Source organism: Nannobrachium achirus (genome assembly GCF_963921795.1).
Source record: "Nannobrachium achirus genome assembly, chromosome: 5".
Lineage (NCBI taxonomy): Eukaryota > Metazoa > Chordata > Actinopteri > Myctophiformes > Myctophidae > Nannobrachium > Nannobrachium achirus.
In genome coordinates, this window is record NC_137814.1 from 27035781 (window position 1) to 27055141 (window position 19361).

The window sequence follows — 19361 nt, forward strand, 5'->3', positions numbered from 1 at the left end:
CCTTTCAGGGGTTCTATTGCTCTACTAGGACAGCTGGGGTTCAAACCTGTAACATTACATTCCATTTCTCTGAAGAAACTCTGCGACTCTCTTCTTACTATTTGTGCAATTTCATTATTTCATTTCATACCTCCCCCTTCTAAAGTAATTTGGAAGGAGATATTAGTCAGGGGGTACAGTAGTAAATAAAAAAATCCAGAGACGCTAAACCATTCAGACCTAGTCAACAAGTGTAAATACTTTAGGCCTATATTATTTAACATATTTAATGATCAGATAAGAACTAAGAATGTTGACTGTTTCACGTGATAAAAGGAACTATCAGGTTGACAGTCATGGGTAGGGTTACTAACGGTCCCGTAAAATACAGAATTGTTCCGTATTCGGAAAAACAAAAAGACGTGTCCCGTAATTAACTGATTCGGGACACGCTTTGTTCCGTGTTTTGAGGTCGGGGAATCAATATGAATGACAGGGGGCGATTCTGCTGTCCTGCTCACAATATATGCTCTCTCCTCTTATTGCGTTGTGTATGTGCGCTGTGGCTGACGGTCGACTGCCTATCTCAGGCACGTGCACACATAGATATCAAAGGGGGCTTGAGCCCCTGCCCTTTTACTTATCTGTAAAAAATGCCCTCTCCAGACCATGCATGCAGTTTTTTACTATGGTAAAAGAAATGCAAATGCCCCTCTTTCCATACCTGAAGGCAGCATTCAAGAGAATTACCTTGTCCAAACTCTCCTGAACTTGAATGCAGCTTCTTATGTTGAAAGAATTGCCCTCTCTGTGTAGAAATCCATGACACATCTTCCGTACTGACATGATTATGCTTAGTTCAGTGTGGTATCACGCACCGAAAATTGCTGACCTCCAAGCTCACAACGTGTCGTGCTGCAACACGTTGTGAGCTTGGAGGTCTGCTACATTCTCTGCACGTCCCTGACCTATCTGGAAGTTCCCTCAGCACATTGCAGGGAGCTCATTGGCTCAGTACTCATCACACGACCAACTAGAAGCAGTGCTCTTCCGAGCACAGGTCTCCACCAGGCCAGGCGTCCTGGTGGTGCTACTGTATAATCAATCTGAGTTCCCAGAGGTAATTTTTTCCGCCACTAGGTGGCGAAAACTGACTGTATAATAGGCCAATGTAAAAAGGGTGGCATATGTTCTTCACCTTAGACCAGGGATGTCCAAACATACGGCCCGCGGGCCGGAGGTGATTCAATCCGGCCCCAGGCTTGTATAGCATACATTTCTGAGCATTTAGGAAAAAAAAGTATAAGTAGCACATTCCTGTCAAGAGTTATGATTGTTTTAAGAACTGCAGGCTAGGTTTCTCCCACCAGCTGGCAGTGATTGAGTTGATTGATTGCAATGTTAAGTGACCAGCTCTCTCTCTCTCTCTGAAGATGACAGCATTGCTAGGAATGGGGTGGGGGATCTGGCTATGAATAATACCTGAACATACCTACAATATTTGAACTGTACTCAAAGATTACACATATTAGACATGGAAATTAATGTTAAGAAAATAACTTATTTTAAAAATATAATAATAATAACATTTAAAAGTTTTATTATTCAGATATTTTCTGAATATGCCATTATTGTTCATTACTTTTATTCTTTTTATTATAAAATACAATAAAGATAATTATTGTCCTGCATCAATAATATCTTTTTAGCCATTTACAAATTATAGCAGAGACTATCAGGAATTGAATTATTCTATTATCAAATGGTTTATTCTTATTGGCACTTCTTAAAGGAGTAGTTCACCCCCCAAATGCCATGGAGCCAATGTAGACTCATTCCTAAAACAGAAATTTGATTACAATAAATGCATGCCTATTGATTCCGGATGGGGACCCAAATGCATTTGGGTCCCCATCCGGAATCAATGGGGGGAAGTACTATTATCACATTTTTGTCTTAGTAATGCGACAAATAAAATAAAAATATATTATTGAACTCAAGTCTCCATGGCGTGAGTAATCAAAGAAAAAAAAAGTCATTTTGGGGATGAACTACTCCTTTAAACAAATAGCATCTCTCGTACCTAACTGCAACTGTAATACCAATAATGAAAGTAGCTATTTTACTTAATAATGAACACAATTTGTAAAATGATATACTGCTATACTGCTAGCTATAGCAGTGGCTAAGACGACAGGAAGAAAAACAGAGCGAACATGTGCGCGAGTGTACATGCCATCCGATCCGCGACTGGTTGCGGCCCTCATCAAGTCGCCTTTCATCCAATCCGGCCCTCACCCCAAAATGAGTTCGACACCCCTGCCTTAGACCTTTCAGGGCAATCGGACACTGCATGCATGATTTGAGGCATTGTGTTCCAAAAATGTGTTTTGCTAAAGTACCTGCTGGTGGCACTATAACAGGCCAATGTGAAAAAGGTAGCATTTGTTCCTTGACATAGTGGAAATATGTGTGGCAAAGTTCACAGTAATCGCAAGCTGCGTTGATGATTTGAGGCATTTTGTTCAAAAACTGAGCAATCCTGCAAACTTTGGAAGCTAATATTAGCCAATCAGGATGGAATATGAAATATCAGATGGATCAGACTTGATCACATGACTACAGAGATACTGTGTACTGATTTGTGTTATTTTTGGAGAAAATCTGAAGGAGTAATATCCAAAAATGTGTTTTACATAAGTTGGCCCAAAGGTGGCCCTATAAAAGGCTGATGTGAAAAATGCAGGGAAGGGCCTCTAGGGAGTGCGCTTACAAAGTTTGAAACTGATCGGTTGAGCTATAGGTAAAACCACAAATCGGCCTGTTATAGCGCCACCATGAGGCTGATTTAAAAAAATATTAAGTGGCATTTCTTCCTCGGCCTAGCGGGAACGTGTGTGTGCGATTTCATGATACTTGCACTTTGCGTTTGTGATTTGAGGCATTTGGTTCAAAACGGCTCAATCCTACAAACTTTGGAAGCCAATCTTAGCCAATCAGGATGGAATATGCCAAATCGGACAGATCCATGTCGATCACATGACTGTCGAGATACTGCCTACTGATTTGTAGGATTTTTAGACAAAATCTCCAATATTAGTGTACAGAAATGTGTTTTGCAAACATCGGCCTCATGGTGGCGCTAGAACAGGCCCATTTGAAAATGTGGGTTCTGAATTGGCATCCAGGGAGTGTGTGTGCTCATTTTGGCAGCGACCGGGCCAACGGCGACTGAGATTAGGTGGTAACAACAGCGAGGACGCACGCATGCACGCACGCACGCACGCACGCACGCACGCACGCACGCACGCACGCACGCACACACACACACACACACACACACACACACACACACACACACACACACACACACACACACACACACACACACACACACGGATGGACGGACGGATGGAGAAAGGGGAAAACATACTCTCCCCCATGCCTTTGGCTGGTGGAGACAATGAGAGTTAGCGCTTTCAGTGTTGCCAAGATACAGTCTCTGCCCATGGTTCAAACCACAACAATCCTGCAAGCATGACAATTCGATGACAAAATTGTCAATATTCAATTTTTACATGTTTGAGAGAGAGACACTCTTGTTCTCAATTTGCATTTGCTATTAGGAGTAAAAATTTCACTTCTTTTATTAATAATATGTATAAAAGTTAATAAAAAAAAAGTAATTTTTTTTTGGAAGTTTTCTGATATTATAGTCTCTTATAACTAGATAACCTCAATAGCCATTATCTTCATTATAGGACAGGTAATATAATATTTTAATATTTTAATAGTGTTTACATGGATATGAATGCATAACAAGTCAGCTATATGAGGTGGGTGAGGAAACAAAAGGAAATGTATACTTTTTGGAGTATGTTGGGATGAGTTAAATCACGGGTCAAATTTGACCCCCTAACACCAAAAGTGTCACAGTTTTCTAACACAATGTAAGGGTTAAACTACTGGGTAACCAGAAGAGTGGGCATATGAGAACCAGGTATATGCTTTGGAAAATGGTGAGAAATAGGGTAAAATATACATGATTTGAAGGTAACAGGATAGCTTGAGACTCAAAAGATATGTTGTGATCTATATTTTCACTAGTCTGGGTCCTGCCCATGGATACGTCTTCAGCTGTCTTTAAAGGACCACTTCACCTCTGGGACAACCAGATCTTATTTTGAAAAATGCATCATATGACCAGTTGTAGCATGCTGAAATACTAAAATATCTAAAAACAGAGATTGAACACAAAAAAATAACTCAGGATTGTGTTGATCGTGTCCCAAACAACAATAAAATAAGATCTGGTTGTACCAGAGGTGAAGTGGTACTTTAACAGTCAGAGAGCAGTTAGACGACTCCAAACTCATCCTGTTTACTTTAGATTTAGATGGGTTATATTCCACTTTTAATTGAACCATGCTCAGTCACAACATCAGAATAAAATGAAAACATTTCATCATAAAACCATGCATTTGTTCTCAGTCAGGATCATCAGGTAACATGTTGTTACATGGCAGGCTGACAGTATATCTCCAGATCTTGGTCAACAGAGCCCAGGTGAGTTTTGTCTGTCTGTCTGTCTGTCTGTCTGTCTGTCTGTCTGTCTGTCTGTCTGTCTGTCTGTCTGTCTGTCTGTCTGTCTGTCTCAGTGTGTGTCAGTGAGGCTGTCTGCAAGCAGCATTAGTTTTTAATGGTTTGGTCGACGTTTGGACCATTTACGTCTTTGTCATGAAAAGAGCAGTGTGGTGTCTTCTGCACCGTGGTCAGCACCTCAGCTATATTGGTTGGTTTTCCAGTTCCTCATTCATTAGCATGTAATTCTGCAGAGTTTCCCGTAGGAGTACGTGTGCACACGCACGCACGCACGCACGCACGCACGCACGCACGCACACACACACACACACACACACACACACACACACACACACACACACACACACACACACACACACACACACACACACACACACACACACACACACACACACACAACCCTAATCTGGGTTAACTAAAATGACACAGATGCTTTTCACTAGTGTATTGCAGTGCACAGTGTCAACTGGCCAGTAGAGGGCACCATAATCTATCAGTCACACGAGCTCAGTCTGCTGATTTGATTTGATATATACTAAAAAATATATCTGCCAAAGATATTTCTTTTATCTGTGTCAGATATTTTTTTAATCTGAATCTACCATCCACTTTGAATGGAAAAATATCTGGAGAAAAAGATTTTTTTAATCTGTTATCTGGCTCAGTGGGAATGGGCCTTTCTTTAGCCTATATTTAATTATGACAACATAAATATGTCCAACTGACTTTGAAGGCCCATAGGATATATAACTTCTTTCTTCTTCTTCTTTAGAAGTGTTTTCTTTCACGTCAGGATGTAATGATCATTAGAGCAATAACCCACCTATCTCCCAGACTCCCTCCACAGTCAGAGTTCAGTTTCTCTCTCTCTCTCTCTCTCTCTCTCTCTCTCTCTCTCTCTTTCTCTCTCTCTCTCTCTCTCTCTCTCTCTCTCTCTCTCTCCCTCCCTCTCCCTCTCTCTCTCTCTCTCTCTCTCGGTTGAAATCAAAAATGATGTGCAGGATCTAATCTGTATAGATGTAAGCGGACTTATAATTTAAGACAAAATAATTAACTGAATATTTATAAGAAAAAAAAAACTACCCCTGATGTAGTGTTTGTTCAATAACAGGAGTCAGACTCCCCAACTTGCAAAAGTTACAATCAATGTCAACGCATCATCACTGGGTAATAATTAACTTTCAGGTACTCAAGGCGCAAAGGAGCTGATGATTAAAGTCCACTGCTGAATGCTCCACTCATGGGTTGTCATAAAAGATGTGGCCTGAAGCTAAAGGTGATCGACATTATTATAGACAGACAGAGAGACACACAGACAGTCAGAGGCCAGCCCAGGATCAAATGTGGAGGGCATCAGAGTTGTCAGTATACTGCAGAACACCATACAACAGGTGGAAGAGCACTAGTGTTTTACGGCTTATCCACAAGTTTCCAAAATCCCATCGTGCATTGCGCAGAAGGTGTGCGGCGGTTTCCGGCGTCGCAGCCGAAAGTGATCTACAAGCTCACAACCGTTGCATTTGCGACGCGACGTGAGCTTGTATGTCTGCTGTTCTCCGGAAGTGTCCCACAGATAATTCTACAGTAAATTATCGTGGAAACAGTCAGATGCTGACCAGGCCTGCTTCAGTGTATAAGCTCAATGTGTGTGTGTCTAACCCTATGTGTGTTTTAATGGTGCCTCTAAGGCTTATTAATTGTCTCTGCCAGGACGAAAGGCATGGCCAAGACTATGATTTCGCCCCTGTCCGTCCGTCCGTGAGCATGCGTGCATGCGTGTGTGTTGGACCGTGTCCCCGTGTTTGTGGACGGCTCCGGCACCGTTGGCACAATGGCAGTGAAACACACACTCCCTGGGTGCCAGAGCAGAACCTCTGCCCCAATTTGCGTTTGCACGGGCCTGTTATAGCGCCACCAGGCGGATTTGTGCAAAACACAAAATCATGCAAATCGGTACACAGTATCTCTATAGTCATTACACAAAATAGGTCTTTCCGATTTTTCATATTCCATCCTAATTGGCTAAGATTGGCTTCCAAAGTTTGCAAGAGTGCTCCCTTTTGAACAAAATGCCTCAAATCATGAACACAGAGTGCGATTTCCGTGAAAATTTGCATGCACATTCCCACAAGGATGAGGAAGAATTGACACTTCAAAATTTTCAAATCAGCCTCATGGTGGCGCTATAACAGTTCGATTCATGTTTTTACCAATAACTCCACCAGGGGGCTAACTTATGTAAAGAGAGAGAGAGAGAGAGAGAGAGAGAGAGAGAGAGAGAGAGAGAGAGAGAGAGAGATCAGTAGTTCAGTGCAGTGCAATGCCAGGACAGAGCCATGATGGTTTCTATGCCTGCAGGCGTTCTTAATACCCACTATTTGAGTCTCACTAGGGGAGCCGGGCCAGATAGGGAAAGTTCCAAATTGCAAAGCGCTGCCCGCGGGCCCCGGGATTATAAAAGCAGCAGCACCCAGCCTGAGACTGCCTCTGGCCTGCACCGCTCACTCTCACCACGCTTCACCAAAACACCACCAGCTGTGGTGGGAAAAGTACTCAAATCTTTTACATAGTTCATCCCCAAAATGACTTTTTTTCTATCGATTTCTCACCCCATGGAGACTTAATTGAATTTGTGGTTCACGGTTCTCGTTTTTTGTCACAATTCTAATTAGCCAATAATTTGATGACACTTTGTGTCTCCATTGGGAACAAAGCAATATACAGTATATTGTTGTTGTCGGGTGGAAACCTTATTGTCCAAAACCGTTCGTTTTGTATTTATCATTTTAAAAATGATTTAAAATAGTGAAAATAGCTGATCTACAAGCACACAACATTCGTTCTTGTAGATCGCATTGTAAGGCGTTGTGTGCTTGTAGATCTGCTATTTTAACTCGTTTTGTCCAACAGTCTTGTATGGTGAAGCAGGGCTTTACTTACGAAACACGTACAAATTTTAAACTTGGAGATACAAGGTTTTCTTCCCGGCAGTTACGATACATGTATATTAATTTGGTGTTCCTTGGCACATAAAAGCTTGAGAGCCACAGATTTAAAGGGCATTTGTAGAATGGGCCTCAGGTCTTAATGTGTTATGGCAGATTCTGCTATTAACAGAATCTGTCTTGAGGGATTAGGAGAACATTAACAATCCATTTCAGAGTTTAGGAGAATGGAGTTTTGTTGCCAAAAAAACACAGAGAAAACAGTGGGTCTGGTGGGTTTAGACGTGGTATTATCCAGGACTCCTGCTGTATTATATTGTTGCTGTTGGATGGAAACCTTGTATGTCCACAAATGTTTTCTTTCAGGAAATGAAAGAAAAGGACCAAATTTTGCTCACAAGCTCTTGTTAAAGGAGTAGTTCACCCCCAAAATGCCTTTTTTTTCGATTGAGTACTCATGCCATGGAGACTTGAGTTCAATAATATTTTTTAGTATTTGTCGCATTCCTAAGACAAAAATGTGATTATAGTAAATGTACCTCCGTTGATTCCAGATGGGGACCTGGATGCATGGATCTGGATGGGGAAACCATCAGGGTAAGTTTACAATAATATTTTTTTTGTCTTAGGAATGCGACAAAACCCCAAAAATATTATTGAACTCAAGTCTCCATGGCGTAAGTAATCAATTAAAAAAATCTTTTTGGGGGTGAACTACTTTTCATTAACCTGACTTAAGTCAGATGGTGGCAGTAGTGCGTAGGCTACCGCTCTACTTTACCATCTGATATCTCTCTGGGAGAGTTGATCACACTCGTAAAGCCCCGGGCCGGACCAATCAGCGGCAGCTACGGGCGGGCTCTGAGCGGCTCTGAACCAATAGAGTCTGATTGCAGACCACGTGGAAACCCAGGAGGCGGATGAATGGTTGGAGTTGGCACTCCCAGACTGTGATTGAGAGACGGCCCCATCCAATCACCTGCTAAAAAAATTCAAAAAATGGCCCACCCCTTACATCGAGTCTGCCGGAGGAATCCCAGATGAAGGTAGAAGAGCGATATGCGGCGCAGCCAGCCATACGCACTGCTGCCATCATCAGGCGGTAGTCAGGTTAACTTTTCATTGTTTCAATATTGTGTAAACCCCCCCAACACACACACACGCACGCACGCACGCACGCACGCACACACGCACACACGCACGTGAAGGTCTTAGCACAAAAGACAAATTTCACCCACTGGAAACCTGTGATGTGACAATAAAGATGATTCTCTGATTAAATACTTTGTCCACCACTGTAGGATGCATGGTGGATGAAGCTGGATGCTGTCCTCATCAACCCCTCTCGCCCTCCTCATGTTCTGCTGCTCAAGTCCTTACTAATTGGCCTACCAAGATAGTGGAGCACATCACTGCAGCTCTTAAATCCTTACATTGGTGCCCTGTGTGTAAAATAATATTATTGTTTTAAAAAGGCTACCGGTCAATAAATATTAGGGTCAAATAAAATGTCTGATCTTGTGCTGATAATATGAACCATCTAGACCGCTCAGGTCATCTGGGAAAGGCCTGCTTTCTATCCCTAAAACGAAAAATAAACCTGGAGAATGGCAAGGCTGCACAACAACACAAAGCACGCCACCCCATACATGAGGGCTTTGTATTTGAAAAATATGTGTATATGTGTTATAATAGTCTATGGCGACGGCGACTAGATGTGAGGGCTTCAGATCTGGTATTCAGGCAGGGCTACTTTGCTATACACGCTGTATGCACCAGTGTCAAAACAAATTGTTTTTTTGAAACAGATAGGCCTACTGAGCTATTATAAAGTGCTACAGAATTCATTGTTTTACTCATTTATTTAACAGCATATCACTTGAACATCGGTTAGATTGACATCACAGCCATTAGCAAGCACAATCCCAAATATAAATCTTGTACCTCTCGATTTGGATTGAAGAAATCGTTTCTTCGGAAACACAGCTGTTTTTGCAAGCAAGAAAAAAAACGCACATTGTCAAAGTCACAGCAGTGATGCAAAACAACACGCTTCATAAGGACGCTAATCAGGTTATCACTCCGGTGTATCACAAGTGAGTGGATACTCAGCCACCCACAGCACAACGACCAACAAAGGATGGACAGATGGAAAACACCTTTATAAGTCGATGCACGCGGAGAGAAACAATCAAATAATTGGGGAGACACAATATATCATATTGGTATCGGCAATATGGACCTTCAAAAATGCTGTATCTGTATGGAACCGATATCAAAATATGTTTCGGGCGTTATTTTATTTTAGATTTAAAGGACAACTTTGTTTTTTTACAACAAGGGTTCATATTTTAGATTGTAATTAGAGAAAAGAAAAAGTGAGTGTTAAAATGTTTTCATTTGCTTCGTTCTATTGTTTTATCGCGTTTACAGTGCTAAAATGTGGGGCATGCGTACGCATGGGGGCATGCGTACAAGTGGCTAAATATGTCTTTTTAGACAGCCAGCAGTTTATTGCGACCGTAAGGTCGCAGTTTAGTATGAAAACCTCCACCGGCCGTCCGTCGGTCACACGTGCGGTCGACCGCACGTCACACGTGCGGTCGACGTGTGATGAGGTCACGATGAGTCATCTATGCCCAAATATAGATTTCTAGGTCAGATGGCCCATAGAGTTTGTGATGTCAAACCTAGCAACCCAATATAAACAAACCTGATGTCAGACCTGAAGTATCCTTTTATACCCATATATGGAGATACAGAGATCTCCATATATGGGCATATTAGAAAGCCCATATATGGGCATATACGGATGACATCAGGGATATCCATATATGGGCATAAAAGGGACAAGGGCTTACAGTTAAGAGATCTCCATATATGGGCATATCAGAAAGCCCATATATGTTCATATACTGATGACATCAGGAATATCCATATATGGGCATAAAAGGGACAAGGACTTACAGTTAAGAGATCTCCATATATGGGCATAAAGGGACAAGGACTGTTACAGTAGATATAGAGATGTCCATATATGGGCATAAATGAACAAGGACTGACAAACACTGAGATCTCCATATAACCTATGGGAATATAAGGGACGAGGACTGTCAGCTTGTAGACCTATTTTCTAAATATTGTTGTACATTAAAAACTTGAAATGGGTCGTTCTGCATAGTACTTGGGATTTGTTGATGTAAATGTTCACATAGAGTGTAATAATTGGTAAAACAAACTTTTGGCCTATTTGTGGAGATAAGCGACCAACGGTCGCTTATCTCCCGATTAGGGAGTCTTACTGGTTTATTGCTATTTACAGTAACACTTCTAGCCCCCATAAGTCACATCCAACCATGAAAGGTTGCGTTGTATTTTGGGAATGGGCTTATTCTGTGTAAAATGACATTTAGCCACTTGTACGCATGCCCCCAACCACTGAAATAAGAATCTCTAAAACATAATTTTAACACTCATCTTTTATATTCTTTAATTACAATCTAAAATATGAACCCTTGTTGTAAAAAACTAAAGTTGTCCTTTAAGTTTGAACGTGAAGGTCAAAAAGCCTACTGTGATGATGAAGGCATATTGCAGAATCAATCAGTATTTTCTGCTGATAAGCTTTCAAAAGGGTCAACAAGTTTGAAAATGTTAAATGATGTTAAAATTTGGAATAAAGAGGCAGCATTGCTTTTTCAAATTCAATGTTTACCTGTGTGTCTTTTTATTATTCCAGAATGGACCAAAATACCAAAATCGGAACTTGTTTTAGTAAAGATATTGGTGGTCGATCATAACAGCAATGCTTGAGCAGGAAATCGGGTTCAAGTCCGGGGCAGAAGAGGAAAGTTTCAAAGTGCAGCTTTAAGAAGTAAACAAAATTGTGTTTTTTTTTGTTTTTTGTTTTCCAGCAGTCTGGCACTGATGGGCCATCACGCCAGCCTTGGAGAACAGCGAAAGAGAGGTTGTCTCAGCACACTAACTTTAACACGGCGTGTAGACGTTTGACTGTACCTCTGTTTGATTCCTGCCTCTTTTATCCAGCATGCAGCACCTGGCCTTCAATACAGCTTCAGTATAAGATGTGCTCATCAAACAGCTCAGTGATCATGTGCCAGAGCGGCTGTCCACCCCTGCTGTTCTCACAACTCCTTCAGTCCGGTTAAATCACAGTCTGGCAGGCAGGTGGAACACCTTCAGATGTACTGTACGTACAGTACTATGACACATACATCGGTTGAGCCGATATATATATATATCTGCCATTTTCTGATGACATCTGCGTCGCAGCTATGCAGCCGATGTGTAGTTTTCAAAAGGTAACAAGTAAAATAAGTAACCGATCAACAAGTTTGGTAGATCGGCTATTCTTTTTAATTTAATAGGGCATAACTGGTTCAAGGCATAGTATGCAACTTTTAAATGTGTTTATATTACACAACAATATACTGTACAGGTATATTAATTCCCTCATAGTCACTGATTGAGTAGTGTGGTGGTGTTCACCTGCTGGCTGTATTTTGGTGTTTTCACTGTTTGTTTTGGTAGACTGGGAGTCTGGGACGTCTTTGCGGCGTTAATAATTTTCAGAGCCTCCAGCCAAAGCCACAGCGGAGGGGGGTGTTCAAAGCGATTCAATTTCAAACTCCAGCATGAAATTGTCTGTATCTGCCCAGAATTTCAGATGCAGGAAGGGTGGCCACCAAGAAGGAGTGGGCACCTTGATGTTAAATTGGATATTTCTTTCCAAAATATAGAGAAAGAAAGAAAAAGAAAATGGTCTTAAGTAACATAATTTGAACATGCTATTACATCATTAGCAGACCTAAATGTACCCTTCAACTTCTTGTTCATGCCCATAATGATTTTGTCATGTTCTAATCATGTGTACTTTACATTACTTAAACCATTTTCCAAACATTGCATTTTTGAAGAAAAGAAAAAGAAAAGAAAAAAACATAACATCGACTTGCCCACTCTTTCCGTTACCAGAATCTCCACATCCCTGTTGGTAATGGCCGGTAATGACCTCTATGCACAACAGCGGCAGCCACATTGGAAAGAAATTGGTCCATCTTCACTATTATACTAATTAGGCTATGTTCCAGTTTGTGTGGCACAGTGGTTCTCAATTATATATTTTTTTCAATGAGCAACAGGTACAATATCAGCACTGACTCTTGTTTGACCAGAAAGGATTAGTATAAATAGTATCATTGGTAACACCCAATTTCATTCCAATATGGCTGCTCTGCATAGAGCCTATTGATGGTAATGGGTCTGGCAACTGTAATGGTGGTAACAGAGTACGGAAGTCCTGACGGTGTGGGTTCAGGATCTGTCCGAGGCTGAGAATCAGGGTGGGGTCCTGCGCCTGAGAATGACGTCACACAATATGGCCGAAAACAGCAGACTTACAAGCTCACAACGCATCGCAAGTGCAACGCTTTGTGGGCTTGTAGATCGGCTGTTTTCGCCACCCAACACTGCCACCGGTGCCCAGTCGTTTTTAGAGACAGCTACATGGATACATTATTATTGCAGAAAATTCCTCTTCAAACCATTATTGAACACTAAATAACACTTTTCTTAATAATTAGTTAATAATTTCAATTAATAATAAATATCAACGGCGAGGGACCCCCGGGGACCCCCCCTGAGGAGAGGCGGTCTGCGAGAGACACCCCAGTGGAGGGTCACCAGTGACGGTCAGCGGACCCGTGGTCATCGGCGAGGGACCCCCGCGCGGTGGCCGTTGAGTCGGCCGCCCTGCGGGGGACCCTCGCTACTGACTACGGGGCCGCTGACCGTCGCCGGCGACTCTCCACCGAGGGTCCCACGGCACTTCTCACGGACCTCCGCTACGTCATCCCATGGTCTGCGGTGATGGACCCCTGCAGGGGGGCCGACTCAACGGCCACCGTGCGTGGGTCCCCGGCGATATTTATTATTAAAAGAAACTATTAACTAATTATTAAGAAAAGTGTTATTTTCCAGTGTTCAATAATGGTTTGAAGAGGAATTTTCTGCAATAATAATGTATCCATGTAGCTGTCTCTAAAAACTGGGCACCGGTGGCAGTGTTGGGTGGCGAAAACAGCTGATCTACAAGCCCACAAAGCGTTGCGCTTGTGATGCGTTGTGAGCTTGTAAGTCTGCTGTTTTCGGCCATATTGTGTGACGTCATTCTCAGGCGCAGGACCCCACCCTGATTCTCAGCCTCGGACAGATCCTGAACCCACAACGGAAGTCCTGACGTCACTCCCACTACCCCTGGGTCATGGCGTTATTTTTTGTATTGGCTATCCCATATGGAATCTTAGATCTTAGATTAGTCGTTTATGATATTGGGTTATTTTGATGTCTGTGTTTAACCCATTTAGACCAGGAACCCCTTTATGTAACTATGCCTTTCAAATGGGTACCCCATTTGGGGTTGTTGTTTTTCAGAGAAAAATAACTTTGAAGGCGTTTTTAGAATCTGCCTCAGGTCAAACGTGTGAAAGAAAAAATTGGTCTTACTCTTTGGATAAAATTTGTACTTTTTCACCGTCAGTTGACGCTTCAAATCCAGCGTGTAAAATCGCCGGGCTTATGTTTGTTTATTTCTGGAGCTCAGTTCTTATTATGTTCTTATTTGAAGATTTGAAATGGAATTTCGAATACAAAAAATAACCCTATTACCAAGGCGGATAGCAACCTCTAGCGGCAGTGATGTCAGACTTCGGTGTGCTATGGGTGTAGTAACTGTAGTGTATGGGTGGTAATGGGTGTAGTAACTGTAGTGTATTGGTGTTGATGGGTCTTGTAACTGTAGTGCAGAAACAGTGATCATTATTTATGACGGGACCCTCAGCCTGCCAGCAGCTCACTAAGCAGCACCTCTCTCTCCCCCAGCATCACGTCTCTCTTCAGGCTCGTCCCCTTGTTCACCACCTTCATCTTCAGCGCCAGGTCCTTCAGCCGCGCCCGCGGCAGGGCGTCGAAGAAGAAGTCCTCGTTGAACACGGGGTGCCGGCTGTTCTTGATGATGGTGCTGCGCTGCTTCTGCTGCTTGCCCGGGTTGAGGTAGAGCGCCACGCAGCAGTTGATGCTCCGGACGTCCGTGGCGCGGTCGTACAGGTCCTGCGCGGCCAGCACGCGCACCCGCAGCCGCGCCGCCTCTGCGTCGTAGTGCGTGCTCAGCCGCAGCGTGCCGCGGCCGCCCTTGCGGAGGTTGACGGTGTGCGCGCGCTGCAGCAGGTCCGAGGGGGAGCCTCCCCCTCTGCCACTGCCGCCGCCGCTCCGGAAGGGGGCGAGGGAGGGGGAGCAGCGTGGCCGGCGCCGCTGCACACTGGGGCTGTTGTCGGCCGAGCTGCACGTGTCGTCGGTGGAGAGGGAGCTGTGGCGGGCCAGAGTGCGCTTGGCGCGGGACACCTGGGGGGAGAGGGGGATTGGATGGGTATGGATTTATATACTGGGTGTAATGATGTACAGTATGATATACCGGTACAACAGTGGTTCCCAGACTTTTCAGGTCGAGACCAAAAAGAGAGATCAGACGTTTGCCACTGGGCCCAAAACTAGTGAAAATAGCAGATCTACAAGCACACAATGTGACGCTTAGCATCACGTTGCGAGCTTGTAGAACGGCTATTTCACATATACAGTACATACAATTCTTATTTTTTTTATTATTACAAAAATATAGGAAAAGTAAGTGGGATTTTTAGCTAACACGAGTCGTGACCCATAAGAATATTGACCAGGACTGGAGCGCCCCAGGGCTGTTGCCTCAGTCCCTTGTTGTATAGTCTGTTCACCTATGACTGTGTTGCCAGGTGTGGAAATAATTCTATTCTCAAATTTGCAGATGACACCACGGTTATAGGACTAATATCCAACGATGATGAGAGGGCCTATAGGAGGGAAATTGAAGAGCTAACCCTATGGTGCCAGAATAACAATCTCTCTCTAAATGTTAGTAAAACAAAAGAGATCATTGTTGACTTTAGGAAATCTGAAGTCAATCACAGTCCCGTAACCATAAATGGTTCACCTGTAGACATAGTGGACAGTTTCAAATTCCTGGGTGTTCACATAACAAACTCACTCACATGGTCTCAAAACAGCGAAGGTATCCTTAAGAAAGCGCAGCAGCGATTGTACTTTCTGCGGCGCCTCAGGAGATTTGGCCTAAGCACCAAGGCTCTTGTTAATTTCTATCGCTGTACCATAGAAAGTGTATTGACAGGATGCATAACAGTGTGGTTTGGTAACGTGACTGCTCAAGACAGTAAACAGTTACAGAGAATTGTGAAGAGAGCTGCCAAAATCATTGGCACAGAATTACCACAGCTACACACAATCTATAACACACGCTGTAAGAAAAAGACAGAGAACATCTTAAAGGACAGCTGTCATCCCGCCCATTCCCTGTTCTATCTCCTCCCTTCAAAAAAACGTTACCAGAGCATCAAATCTCACACCACCCGTTTCAGTAATAGTTTTTATGCTCAAGCAATCAGGTTGCTTAACGAAGAGATGGAAGCGAGACGTAGGTAGTCATGTGCAATATACGCAGTTTTTAAACTGTACACTGTCACACTGTATGGTTGTTTTGTTGTTTTTTGGGTTGTCCTGGGTGACCTGTTGTTGTTGTATTGTTTTGTGTGCAATAAGGCTGAGAGTGCTCTTGGCACAAGCATTTCATTGTTTGTCTGTACTTGTATGGATACGCATTTGACTAATAAACCGAACCTGAACCTGAACCTGAATTGGTCTGTTACCGACAAATGGGTCCTGACCTGAACCCACTCTTTGGGGAACATGAGAGACACAATACATCTGACACAGAAAATACCTTGAAAAACCCCTGTCTGTCTGTCTAGTCCATCCTCATCCATTATTGTCCTCAGTGGGTTGACCAATCAGTGTGAAATTACTTCATCATCATACTTTCATCATTGCTATGCATGTGCAGCTGGTGATGATGGGGATTTTTACATTTTCCCCTTTAAAACGTTTTTTTTACTATCTATTTTAATCACCTCTCCAGGTGCAGTTCCCCACCAAATCTCTTCCAAGGTTCCAAATACATATCATTTTGATGGTCCTTGGCACGACAAAGTTTAATTGATAACTACTGATTTAGAAGTGTTCATTTTGATAGAAAATTTTGATTTAGTTTTGGCCGTAATCTTTTTTTGACAGTGCGACACGTTGTGAGCTTGTATTTTCAGAGGGCAACCAGACATAAAATTATCATCTTTTAGTTCCACTGCACCTCTTCCCCACCAGTTCCTCCCATTTTAGCTGTTTTTATTTGTTGACAAAATATAAATATATTTCGCCTTAGTTTTAGTCATCTGTTTCGCTTTTTTTTTCTCCTTCGTTTTCCTCAGCAAAAAAAGAAGGGTAGTTGACGAAATGAACACTGGCAGTGGTGTAAAGTAACTGAGTACATTTACTTTAAGTACTATACTTAAGTACAATTTTGAGGTGTTTGTACGAGTATTTCCAATTCTTGGTACTTTTACTTCTACTCCACTTCATCTCAGAGGCAAATATTGTACTTTTACTTCACTACAACTATTTGAAAACTTTAGTTACTAGTTACTTTGTAGATTTGGATTATTACAACACAAGCATTGACCTCTTCGATCCTACGTAGATGCAGTACATCTCGGTCATTTGAAATTTGACGATCTACAAGCTCACAATGCGTTGCATCTGCAATTTTCAAAGCATTTTTATACACTTGAAAAGTGAAATAGGACATTCTGCATAATGAGTACTTTCTCCTTTTGGTAATCTAAGTACATTTTGATACCAATACCTTTGTACTTTTACTCAAGTACATTTTGAATTCCGTACTTCTACTTGTAACAGAGTATTTCTATATTGCAGTATTGATACCTTTACTTTTTTTTCCGCCACTGACTGGTTCTCACCTTGGCCTGCGTCTCCTGGGTGATGGAGCGCAGCAGGGAGGCGGAGCGGGAGAGCAGGGGGGAGGTGAAGGGGGACGACTCGGCCGAGGAGCAGGTGTCGCTCTCCCCCCCGCTGAAGTAGCGGTAGGGGCTGTCGGCGGGGGCCAGCAGTGTCCCCCCCGTCCCCCCCTGGGCGGCGGTGCGTCTCTGGGAGTTGGGGGAAGTGAGGGGGCTGACGGGGTCGCTGTGGAACAGGCTCTCCTTGCGCCGGGTGTGGGGCGACTCCACCAGCGTGGAGAAGCCGTAGGAGGTCTGGGCCTTGGGGACGTAGGGCAGGGACATGGCCGTCTGCGACTGGGGGTCCGCATTGGTGTTGGCCAGCAGCGCGCCGTCCTTGTCCGAGGGGCTGCCGGCGGTGAATTATGAAATGTTGTAAACGTTTTACGATCGATTGTCATGCAGTATAATTGTGATTGACGATTTTATTTATTTATTTAATTTTTGCAATGAACATTATTAGAACATAAGGCTTTGTACAAACAGACCACATTTGAATAATTTTGTACTGAGAATTTTGTTGGCAATCCGTTATGTAATATTGACTAGATTTGATTTTAAAGTAAAGAAATATAAGTAAAAGTAAACACAACTTAAAAGTTATAAACCCAGGATATAGGCTACAAAAAGCAACACACAATTTAGAAATTAAGTAGCGGAAAATAGCCAAACTACAAGCTCACAACGTGTTGCATCGCATCCAATTTCTGCTATTTTTAAAAACCTTTTCTTTTTCTAACTTTAGATGAGTGGTTTTCAACCAGTGGTCTGGGGACCACCAGTGGTCCTTTGAAGTGCTTCCAGGTGGTCCCCAACTTCGCGGCGCGATGCGTTGTCGCTTGCGGTACGTCAGGACTGTGTCATTGAAACAAATGTATTTTAATGAGATTTCATCGCATCGCGTGCAGTGCGCATGAGCTGTGAGAGGCAAAATCAAATGATGGTCCGTGGCTCAAATGCCCAATAATGACTTTGATATGAAAAGGGTTGAAAACCACTGCTATAGATGAATGGAAACAATGATGCAAAAAACAACTGCGAGCATGCGATAAAATAATGAACAGCGATCGGGCCATGATAATCCCATAATCCATCCCGGGGGCCTTACTTGTCCACGCTCTCTATCTGGATGATGTGGCGGTTGGCCGACTTGACCAGGTTGCGGCTGAAGAGGCGCGGGCTGCACGAGCTCTTGTTGCCCCTCCCCCCCTTGGGGCTGCGGCTGCAGATGGCCTGGTCCGACGCCGAGGGCCGCAGGGCGGCCGCGCCAGGGCGCCGCCGGGGCTCCGGGGTCGGGAGGAGGAGCTGGGGGTCAGGCTCGGGTTCGAGGGGGGGCGGGCAGCAGATGAGCTTCGGGGGGATGAAGAAGTCGGGGATCTTGGCCGGGGTCAGCACGTTGGTGTAGACGGAGATGGGGACGCCCGCCTCCTGGGAGGAGGCCCGGGCCTTCTTGGCGCCGCAGCCCTCCACCGAGCCTCGAAGCTTGTCCAGCAGCCACATGCCTTGCTCAAAGTGCTGAGGAGAGAGAGAGAGAGAGGGAGGGAGGGAGGGGAGGGAGAAACAAGAGAGACTGGAGACTGGTTCTCAAAGTGGGGTCCGGGGACCAACAGGCATTCCACGAGGGTCCCCAGCAAAGGTAATACAGCATCACATTCATTTTAACCACTTTAAAACATTTAACAGCCGAACTACTCAAAAATATTTGGAACATTTTGAATAATTAAAAAACAAAATGTTTATTATTATTATTTTTTTCTCTCTTCTCAGGGTCCCTATGACACCAAACATTTTCAGATGGGGGTCTGTGGCCAAACAGTGCCCATATTCAGGGTACAGTTCTCAAACGTTTTCATGTCAAGGAAAC

At 43.4% G+C, this 19361-nt stretch overlaps 1 protein-coding gene across 1 annotated transcript; it reads right to left on the reverse strand.

The window, feature by feature from the left end:
• Window positions 1–14381: 14381 nt before the first annotated feature.
• On the reverse strand, window positions 14382–18997 carry LOC308284736 (C2 calcium-dependent domain-containing protein 4C-like; the record flags this gene model as incomplete). Its single annotated transcript, XM_080725463.1, has 3 exons — window positions 14382–14945; window positions 17462–17846; window positions 18606–18997. The coding sequence occupies 3 exons, from the start codon at window positions 18995–18997 to the stop codon at window positions 14382–14384; spliced, it is 1341 nt and encodes a 446-aa protein (XP_080581589.1).
• Window positions 18998–19361: the final 364 nt, after the last annotated feature.